This window comes from Cervus canadensis, chromosome 6 (assembly GCF_019320065.1).
Source record: "Cervus canadensis isolate Bull #8, Minnesota chromosome 6, ASM1932006v1, whole genome shotgun sequence".
Classification (NCBI taxonomy): Eukaryota; Metazoa; Chordata; class Mammalia; order Artiodactyla; family Cervidae; genus Cervus; species Cervus canadensis.
This window is the reverse complement of record NC_057391.1, coordinates 53,858,487-53,869,885: the sequence shown is the minus strand read 5'-3', so window position 1 is coordinate 53,869,885 and position 11,399 is coordinate 53,858,487. Positions and strand designations below refer to the sequence as shown.

Sequence of the window (11,399 nt, the reverse complement as noted above, 5' to 3'; positions counted from 1 at the left end):
AAAAAAAAAAAAAAGAAGCTATGGTACAAACATACAATGGAATACTACTCAGCCATGAAAAGGGACACATTTCAGTCAGTTCTAATAAGGTGGATGAACCTAAAGAACAGACTCAAAACCTTGCTGAAATAAAAGAGAGAAAAAATGTTTATCGACCAGACCATATATTGTTAGAGGTGATGATTAGGTAAGACTAATCTGGTGATCCACTATCTCTAGTCATAATGATTATGCTAGACATAAAGCTTACTTGTCCAATATTTCTATAGCATCATACTCCAGTTAATACAACTTTAACTACATTGATATTACATTTGATTTCACTTTATCATGGTAAGTTCTTCCAAATTTGTTTCATTCTTAATCATTTGTTCATCTGTCATATACTTTACCTATTCAAAGCTCACCATAATTAGCTGAATAAAGACCCCTAGATTCCTCCATGAATCTGTAAGTGTTACCTTATTTGGGGAAAGGGTCTTTGAAGGTATAATTAAGTTAAGGATCTTGAGATGGAGAGATTATCCTGGATTATCTAGGTGGGACCCAAATCCATCATAAGTGTTCTCACAAGAGACAGACAAAAGGAAGTAAAGTTAGACACAGAGAGAAGATGATGTGAATGAATATGGAGACAGGGCTTGGAGTGATATGGGCACAAAAGTATAAGGAATCCTGGTGGCCTCTAGCACTAGAAGAGGCAAGGAATGGGTCCTCTCCCCATAGCTTCTGGAGGGAGTGTAGCTCTGCTGACATCTTGTTTTCACAGTTCTTGCCTCTAGAACTGTGAGAAAGTTCAATGAGAAATTTCTCTTGTTTCCAGCTACCAAGTTGGTGGTAATGTATTACAGCAGCCACAGGAAACTAAAAAGTCACTCCCCCCGCCCCCCCAAATTACATACACAAAGGGAATAAAAAAGGTAAGCTTTCTTTTTCCAAGTCATGTTAATAAATAAATAAATATGTACTTATTATTTAATATTTAAAAATATATTTCAATTGTTGGTTGAAAAGGAAAGTGAAAATCGCTCAGTCATGTCTAACTCTTTGTGAGCCTATGGACTATACAGTCCATGGAATTCTCCAGGCCAGAATACTGGAGTGGGTAGCCTTTCCCTTCTCCAGGGGATCTTCCCAAACCAGGGATCAAACTCAGGTCTCCCGCATTGCAGGTGAATTCTTTACCAGCTGAGCCACAAGAGAAGCCCAAGAATATTGGAGTGGTAGCCTATCCCTTCTCCAGGGGATCTTCCTTGTCTCCATACAAGTCCTACATCCGTAGGAGGACCTGTGGCACTTTGTACAGACGTGGAGTTTGATTAATGTTAATGGGACGAATAAAAAAGTTGAAAACAATGCCTCACCTTGTGATACCTATTTCTGGCCAAGTAGCCTCGCAAATAAGACTGAAGGACAATCGTGGCAGTCCGCGTGATCTTGTATCTCCGGCGAGCTACATACATGCGCCAGTGCTTCTGAATGATAGTGGCTGCCTTGGTTCTGCGCAGGAACTTAGCATAGCTGGTAGAGAAAGAGTGGCGAGTTGTCAGGAGTCAGAAAAACCCAGGAACATGTTTTGTAGAGGACGAAAGCACCAGTATCTTGGCATAATAAGTAGCACTTCCATTGATTATTCTAATAACATACATGTTAAATCAACATTTATATTTCTTATATTTGTAGTTATTGTATGATCCCCGAATATCTGTCCATCTGTTATCTCAAATGAGCCTTACCTAACCCTAAAATGTGGGCTGTCCCATATTACTCGATTTTACAAGAAGCTAAAGGTCATAAAGGTTTATTCCTTTTAGGACTGTGCTCATTACCCCAGGCTATGTCCACCTTACACAGCGGACCAGTTTACACAGTAATACCATACCTACTTATCCCCAGCTTCCTGAGCTATATCCATTGCTAATGCATGATGTTTTTCCTCAGTCTATTTACTTGGGCATAAGTTCTTTATCATTGATTCATGTCTTCTGATAGCTCTAAATTAAAACTATCCTAATATGTAATCACATGTAAGTTAATTCTTTTCTACAGTTCTCAGCTTATTGCTCCTAAAAACACCTCAATGGAATCATTCTTAACAGGTTATATTCATGATTGCCCTAATTTACAGATGATTTCTTCAAGTCCATTAAAAGTGAAAGAGAAAGTCACTTAGTGTCTGACTCTCTGCAACCCCATGGACTATACAGTCCATGGAATTCTCCAGGCCAGAATACTGGAGTGGGTAGCCCTTCCCTTCTCCAGCAGATTTCCCAACCCAGGGATTGAACCTAGGTCTCCCACACTGCAGGCAGATACTTTACCAGCTCAGCCACCAGGGAAGCCCAATATAAATGTATAAAAAATACATACTGAGGACATGAGTAGACAGTAATTTGTATTTTTTTTTTGAGGTTCAATCTGATTCAAAAAGGTGAGTGAAATTCTATTCTATTTAACTGTCTTATGAGTTAATTACTTGGAACTAAGAAGAGGTAAGGTGTTGCCTTGAGTGGATGTGACAATTGGACTTTAAAGAAAGCTGAGTGCCGAAGAACTGATGCTTTTGAACTGTAGTGTTGGAGAAGACTCTTGAGAGTCCCTTGGACTGCAAGGAGATTAAACCAGTCCATCCAAAAGGAGATCAGTCCTGAGTGTTCATTAGAAGGACTGATGTTGAAGCTGAAACTCCAATACTTTGGCCACCTGATGCAAAGAGTTGACTGATTTGAAAAGACCCTGATGCTGGGAAAGATTGAGGGCAGGAGGAGAAGGGGATGACAGAGGATGAGATGGTTGGATGGCATCACTGACTCAATGGCCATGAGTTTGGGTAAACTCTGGGAGTTGGTGATGGACAGGGAGGCCTGGTGTGCTGCAGTCCATGGGGTTGGAAAGAGTCAGACACGACTGAGTGACCGAACTGAACTGCCTTAAGTGGTAGGGTGACCACCCCATCCCAAACTGTCCTGGCTTAGACAATAAATCAGATGCACTCTCCAATCTCGGCTTTCCCTGAGCCAGCGTGTACACGCCACCAGGACACCTACCATCGGGCCTGGTGGCCTCGCACGTATCTCTGCACAGTGATGGCAGCCTTGCGCATGCGCAGGTACTTCTTCCGCAGCAGCCACCCTCGAATCGTCTTCTGGATCCGGATACAGGCAGCCCTCAGCTTGTCTGCCCTCAATTTTTCTAGATAGGCCACTTGACCAGCCCGGAAAAAGATCTTTGTCTTCCCAAACTGGTATTTGTCCTTGTCCTGTATTTGGAAGAAACTACATACTCAGAAGTAGAAATGATGACCAAATAAGTGAATTTTAAAGAGAAAAAAAATGTCTAAAAGCAGAATCAGTAAAGGGATGAAACTATTAGCTAAAACTTGGGCTACATCACAAGTATCTAATGGAGCCAGCTTTTTGATCCTAGGCAAGTTGAGCGAATAGAAGGGACTTTAAGGAAAACTGCAGTTTAAGAATTATTTTCCAGAATTAGTCTACCTGGAATTATTATCTGAGGCCCAAAACTTGGTTGTGGGTTATAGGCAGCTACTATTTGCTTGTTTGTATTTTAAATATCTCAAGGAAATGGAGATGCTCACACTCCCTCTGACTGACCCGGACTGTAAGGATTACATCGGGCTGTGAGTTCCATGAGAAAGCTGAAGGGACAAAAACACCAGTGTGAAGAAAAAGGCAGGAAGTAATACATACAAAATAAAAACAAAAAGATAAAAAATGCTGCATATTCATGTTAAGAGTTAAGTTTCTCAACAGTTATCTCTTGTTTTTATCAATAGTAAGTCCGTCTACAAATTTCAAAAATATAATCATTTATAATGCTCACTGACTTCTGATTATAAGCAAAGTTGAGCAGTAAACACAGATAGATAGGCATGCTATTTTTGGTCTATTACATTCTGACCCAACGTATCTAAAAGCATGTGATTAATTAAGCATCTCACATCAAAAGAGTAGAGTTTATTTGCAACAATCAATATTGTGATCTGAAATTCGATGTGAAAACAGAGAAAATAACTTTTCACTGTAAGCTAATATTTTCTATCTGTACATGAAAAGAGAAAATAGGAAATCACATACATCTAAAACTATTTTAGTTTAAATCAATAAATCTTACAAAGGAAGCTAGCTGGAAAAGCTAGTAAGTGGTTCCCTCTCCCAGCCCCATCTCATCTCAGCTCCCCATCTCCCTGCTCCCCAAGCCTGCCCTCCTCTGCCCTGTGGTCCCCAAGCTCAGCTGGCAGAGGTCTGGGGGAAGAAGCTGGTGTGGATGACTGTCCCTACTTTCTGCTCTTCATTCCCTAGAAAGGACTTGGGCCAATTCAAAATGGACCCAATTCTTTTATACATCACCAGGAAAGTGGCCTAAGCTATTTCAAGAAAAAAAAAATTATTACCAGAGAAGAGATATTACATCTAATTAATAGCTAGTAATTATTACTAATTACTTCAAAGTGAGTTAATTCATCCAACCTAATGTCAAATAAGTGAAAATATAATATCCTTTAAAAGACATTTCATGAATCTTAAATTCTCCACAACATATATCAGTGGCTATCCAAGTGTAGTCCTCAAAATAGCATCAGCATCACTGGGGACTTGATAGAAGTGCAAATTATTGGGTGCATCCCAGACGACCAAATCAGAAATTCTGGAGGTGGGGTCTGGCAATCTGTAGTGTAACAAGTCCTGTAGGTGACTCTGATGCATTCTAAAGTCTGCAAATGCCTTAGCTTGGTAGGCAAGACCCTTCAAACACCAACCCCCATTTCCTAACGAATTCCTTACTCCCCAGGCACCAATTTTTTACTGCAAAAACAAAAATCCTACTGTACTGTTTTTTGAGAAAACTATGCTTTCCTGCTTCCATGTGCTTTGCTCCCTATTAGGATAGTCTCCTTCCGGTTTTATACAGTCTTACCCACTTTTCAGGGCCTGACTCAAAATACATGTCTCCCATGAATTGTTCCTCCTTCCCAAAGCAGAAGTGGCTTTGTCTTCCTCTGATTTCTTGTCTCATTCACTCAGGATTTCATAGACACTAAGGTATATTATACTTGTCTTTAAAATGTGTTGATTTCAAAGACACTATATTACCTGAGGCTAAGACTTATTTTTTCTTAATCACACAGCATTTGGCCTGGTGTCTTTCATAAGTAAGTACTTGGTAAATTTTTATTGAAAATGACCCAGTTCTAAAAAGAATGCATCTGAAGTCTGGGTTCAGGCCTCACCATCCTGTTTCTTGTATTGTCCTCACTAGTCCTTCCATCGTAGAGACAGGGAGCCTTGAACTCCAAGACAGTGTGCCTCTCTACCCTCCCACTCCTGAATTCATTGAATTAGCGGTATTTGGACACCCCTAGGACTTGTACAGGTTATAATCACAAGGCCTTTGGCAAACATCTGTTCAGATACAGATGAGTGAAAATCTTTCTTACCACTATCAGTTTCTCTAAAACATTCTTGCATGTTTGCTTTCTGTCACTTAGCACATCTTTTTGCTTCATTAGGACCCGATAGCGGCTGAAAAATTCTTGGTAAGTCCACCTATGAAAAGAAACTCATGTCAGCTTATCTAAAGGAGCAGGAACCTCCCCCGTGAGGATCCCTTGTATTTGAAAACTGCCAGGCCCACCGAGAGGGGAAACCTGCTGCGCTGATCCGAATGGTTTCCAGGACACCGCATGCTCTCAGCTGCTGCACTGCCCTCTTCTCATCAAACCTATGAGTAAAGGTAGAAATCATTAGCACACAAAAATCTGGTTCTAGCCACAAACTACTGTCCTCAATCCAGAGACTGAATTCTTTTGTAAAGAGCCAAATGAATAAATTAGAAAAAAAAATTCAAATGTTGGAGTACTGATTCAAAATTGAAAACTCCATTTTGAGAGTGGGGAAGATCACTAGCAGTAAGAATATACACCAAAAACTCATAAGAAATACCACTGAGCTTATTTAAAAAGCCCAAGCTCCTCTGTACTGTGTGATACTCATTACATGCCTTGGCCTGACTAGTTGGTCTCATAATTCTTTAGTTCACCAGACAGAGCTACCCCAGAATAAAGACCGGCCAGCTCTGGAGATTTCTTTAACAAGAAGAACAAATTAAACGTGCCCCAGTTGGTTTTTTTTGTTGTTGTTGTTAATTACTGGTGTTCTAAAAGCTATTTAACTCAGTGTATACATACTAATCATTAACAGTGTCCATGTCAGTGAAAAATATTTTATATCTTACCTGCAGTTCACTCTAGATAAACAGCACCTTAATGTCAAATTGACACTAAAAAAGGAAATAGCAAGGCCTGCTTCTTACAGGATGATCACTCCCCTTACTCCCTAGTTATGCCCTGAATGACCTATCTGAGGCTGCTGTGGTGCTATCTTCTCAGTGTTTTGTTGGTGATGGGAGATGGGGTTGGTTGATGCAAGGTAACGGGCCCTGGAGCTGTCCAGGAGAGTTGCCCAGGGCATGAAAGCTTCTTCCTGCTTCTCAGCTCCTCCAGAAAGGCTTCTTGGGAATGAGAAGAATACAACAGTCTTTGAGAAGTGCCCTGCAGTCTAAGGCAGAATCTCCAGCGGGCAGGAGTGGCAGGGGCATAGGTGAAGGAGCACGCACACGCTGCAGAGTGGGAGTTATTACAGTGTTTGGGAAGGTGCCTGATCTTTGACCCACAAATTCCTGTTCTAGAAATACAGCAGTCTAAGGAGATATTCAGGCAGGCAAATATACAGAAATGTTTGGCAAGAGATGTTAATCATAGCCAAGGAATAACCCAAATGGCCATCAACAGGGAATAACTTAAATGAGTGACGGTATGTCTCTAAAATGGGATATGATATAGCCATTAAAATGGTGATAACGATTTGTATTTATGAAAATGGAAAACAGTCACAATTTATTAAGTTGAAAATGAAGTAAAACTGCAATTACAGCATGATTCCTTCTCTCTTATTAACCTCTCTCTCTTTCTCACAGATACACACACAGAGCAGGGAAGGACTAATCAAGAAGGATCTATGCCAGTTAATACTTATTACCTCTCTAGGTATAATGAAATACTTTTTCATTTACTTTTATACTATTCTATATTTCCTGAAAATTGTTTTTACAATGTGCATGCATTACCTTCAAAATTAGAGAAATGTTTCTGTTTTGGAAAAAACTTCCTGTCACATATGATATTGATGGAGGACAAGATACGTGGTAAAAAGCAGACTCCTCTGATGCTTTCAACAGTTGAAAAGCAGCAGGGATGATTATGAGCCTTTGCTAAAGCAATCTTATCTCACCCAGCTCTGGTTTTAACTGAAGCCCAAATTAACCAAAAAGATCTTAAACTGAAGTAAATTCAAAATAGAAAGTAGAACTAGAACTTTGTGGTTGACCTCAAATGTTTAAAATTGTCAGAAGGCCAGATGCTAATTTGTTCTCACATTTTTTTTTTTTTTCGGTCTACACTGCATGGCCTGTGGATCTTAGTTCCCTGACCAAGAACTGAATCCAGGCCCCAACAAGTGGGAGCGTGAAGTCTTGGCCACTGGACCACCAGGGAAGTCCCTGTTTTCAAACTCTTAAAAGGGAACAAAAACTGAAAAAAATTCTATTAACTAGTCATTTCCTTCTACAAGGGATGAAGATTCACCCATGTATTTTTTTTCCCAGCTGTTGGTTCGACAATCCTTATGAGATATGGATCCTTTTAAATTCAGCAGTTGAGAAATACTTACGTGAATGGGAACTTGAAGTCGTTAGGCTTGATACAGCGCACATAGTGAGGGGTAGTGGCATTCAGGGTCTCCATAAGCAGGTGGAGGGAGTTTCGGAACTGCATGAAAAAGAGCAGAAAGGCACATCAAGGTCTGTCAAAGTCAAAGATGACATAAAACAACCTAAACTTTTCTTCTAATGGCACTAGTGGAGATGACTTAGCCACCTGTGAACCTGACTGGCCCCCAGTAGTGGAGCTGCTAGGGCTTTCGGTTGAAATTTCCTTAAACCCTACCATTCATATGCTTACTCTGCTCTGTGGGAAATTCTTAATTTCCCCTCTCCCTCAGACTCTTTAAAATAGACTTTATTTTCTTAGAGTGGTTTAAGGTTTACCGCAAAGTCAGACAGAAGACACAGTAAATTCCCACATACCCTCTGCCCTGGCACAGGCATGGCCTCCCCATTATCAACCTTCCCCATCACAGTGGTACATTTGTTACAGTTGATGAACCTATTTGGACACAGCATCATTATTATTATATTAGGGTTCACTCTTCCACACACATTTCACCCCCACTTTTAATACAGATTTCTGTGGCTTTCTGTTGTACACTCAAAACTTTGACTAAAAATACAACCTTGCTTTAAGGATATTAAGGTCATTTAATCATGTACAGTGGGAATTTTGCTGTACAATACTGAAAAAAGTAGCAGATGACTTCAAAAAAGTACAGGAAATGAGGGGGAGAATCTTAGATTATACAGCCAGGCTGGGGTCACCTCTAGGGACATGGCATGAGGCTGAGGGCTGTGGGCCTGTGTCAGGCCCTGCTTCTTGTCTACTCAGGAAAACAAACTGACTAGCACGCAGTCTCCTGCCCAAGGCCCAAACCCTTGTTCGGGCACAAAGCTTGTCTGTCATGTTTCCCGTGCCTCCCCCCCACCTACCCCGGGGTGCACAAGACATCAGAAATGAGGGGGCAGGGTTCCTGGGCTGCAGGAATTGTACAACTCCAGAGAGGAAACAGCCAGAGGCCAAAACAAAGGCAGCAGTGGTTTGTGAGGGAAAATGTGCACCAGAAGAATTAAAATGTAGAAAAAATGATTTTGGGCAAAGCTTCTACAGTCATGGGTCTGTGATATGAGAGGAGCAGTATGGAAGTATGAATGGACAGAGCTCCACATTCTCACAGGGAGCGCTCCAGCCTCTTGTCACCTGAGGACCCCACCTGGGAGGCTGACAAAGGAAGACCTGAGGCCCCAGTGGAGTCATAAGGGAAGCAGCACCGCAGCGACGGCTCCCGGAACTCACCTGGTGCCCCACTGTTTTCTTGTGCTCTTTGGCCGTCTGGCCTGGTCTGCCTTTGGTGGGCTTTGAAGGAATGCGGGTGAGAGGCACGCGCCCTGAAGAGGTGGCTGAGGTTGGGCTGATGGCCTTCTCATCGTCTTGAAATAATTCTGGTAGCATCTTAAACTGAGTCAGAAATAGTAAAAGGAAATCACACTCTGAACCCAAACTCAAATGGAAATCTTTACAGAAACATTAGGATGATTTGCAATCCATAGTGATTCCCTTCCTTAAGTAACTCCATTCAGAGTCACATTCCAGAAATAATCAATATCTGTGGTAGGAGCCAAAAATATGAGCAGAAGGTGACATAAGTGCTACAGAAATATAGGTGGAAAATGCAATAATTCTACAACCTTTTCTGGGGAAAATGAAATCAAAACTGCTTTGCTGAGATCTGAAATCTTAATCCATGGGAAATGCCCATCGATTTTAAATTTTAAACATTGGGGTGCAGGTGTCTCTTTCAGATCCAGGACATGGAAGCAACCTAGATGCCCATCAGCAGATGAATGGATAAGGAAGCTGTGGTACATATACACCATGGAATATTACTCAGCCATTAAAAAGAATTCATTTGAATCAGTTCTAATGAGATGGATGAAAATGGAGCCCATTATACAGAGTGAAGTAAGCCAGAAAGATAAAGAACATTACAGCATACTAACACATATATATGGAATTTAGAAAGATGGTAACGATAACCCTATTTGCAAAACAGAAAAAGAGACACAGAAATACAGAACAGACTTTTGAACTCTGTGGGAGAAGGTGAGGGTGGGATGTTTCAAAAGAACAACACGTATACTGTCTATGGTGAAACAGATCACCAGCCCAGGTGGGATGCATGAGACAAGTGCTCGGGCCTGGTGCACTGGGAAGACCCAGAGGAATCGGGTGGAGAGGGAGGTGGGAGGGGGGATCGGGATGGGGAATACGTGTAAATCTATGGCTGATTCATATAAATGTATGACAAAACCCCCAAAAAAATAAAAAAAAGAAAGGACTAACCCCCCCCCAAATATATATCCGAATATTGAATTAAATTGACATATTTGCTCTAAAAAAAATAAATAAATAAAAATAAATTTTAAACATTTTAGCATCAGCTAAAAAACATTACAATAGGGAAGGGTGTCAAGAACTAGTTCTACAATATAAGGTTTAAAAAAATCATGAGTTAATAGTAATTTTTAGAAAGTAGTTTGGATTATAGGAAAAAGAGTAAAGCTTTGCATTTGTTTTCAAAGGATTTATAACTTAACTGCATAATTCCTGCAATCAATTTTGTGTTCTATCAGGATAACGAAATGAAAGACTATTAAAAGATCTGGTAGTTAATAAATGAATGGATAGTATAAGTTAAAGTGGTTGGGAAAAAAATTTACGGAACAAAAGAGACTTCAAACTAATAAACAGGAATGTTTTGATATATGTACATATCTTTACAATAGTGATGCATTCCATAGAAATAAAATAAATCCTTCTTATAAGTCAAAGTATAATTGCAACAACCAATTATTTATCTAATAATCTCAGAGTATCTCCAGAAGAAATAATTTTCTTAAGAGAATTTTTTCATTACACAACAAAATCAGTTAATTTTGTTGGCTACAATGTGTATATTAACTATAAGGATACTTTAGGATATAATTCATGATGTATATAACAAATTGTTATATATGACATACCAATAACGGCTGCTATACAAATGAATGTATCCTTTGATTTACAGAGTTCATATAGCGTGGGCTGTTTGCTACACAAATGAATGTATCCTTTGATTTACAGAGTTCATATAGCTTGGTTGGCTATAAAGTAGGGGAGGGGGGAATGTTTTACCATTATATTGTATTACAAAGGGAAAAATAAGAGTTCCTAATAGATTTGACCTGAAAACTCAGCACGGAGTTAAGATGTTAAGTTACTTGATAATAGGCCAAGTACTCTGGAATCTATCTATACTGTTCTATCATTTACAAGTTGGTAGCTCTACATTAGCACTGCCTACCTAAATTTGTTTTTGTCTCTTCTGTGTACAATGGTTAACAGAGCTGGTTTGAAATATCATATTCACCACTGGTGCTACAATTTAACTAAATCTCTACAATATCTACCAGAAAACTACTCAATGTTGAGAGTTCAGAATATACACACACACATGTATATGCATAAGTTTTGTGTCCTCTTTATACAAATTATGAATTTAAAATTCTCTACATTGAGTTTCCATTTCTAAAAAGTGGGTTTTACATTGTCATATTAGAAACTACTCTAAGATTTCTTCTTTAGGCAGCGTTCCTGCCTCCTCATGGCCATT

The 11,399-nt window shown here is 39.9% G+C and overlaps 1 protein-coding gene across 8 annotated transcripts in view; it reads right to left on the bottom strand.

The window, feature by feature from the left end:
* MYO5A (myosin VA) overlaps positions 1-11,399 on the bottom strand; it is a 197,095-nt gene that overhangs the window by 61,653 nt on the left and 124,043 nt on the right. For all 8 annotated transcript variants that reach the window (XM_043471955.1, XM_043471953.1, XM_043471956.1 and 5 more), the window contains exons 15-20: positions 9,044-9,205; positions 7,749-7,846; positions 5,656-5,742; positions 5,459-5,567; positions 3,048-3,259; positions 1,365-1,521 (exon numbers count right to left, since the gene is read on the bottom strand). In XM_043471955.1, the coding sequence (XP_043327890.1) occupies positions 1,365-1,521; positions 3,048-3,259; positions 5,459-5,567; positions 5,656-5,742; positions 7,749-7,846; positions 9,044-9,205 (825 nt within the window). The remainder of the gene's footprint in view (positions 1-1,364; positions 1,522-3,047; positions 3,260-5,458; positions 5,568-5,655; positions 5,743-7,748; positions 7,847-9,043; positions 9,206-11,399) is intronic.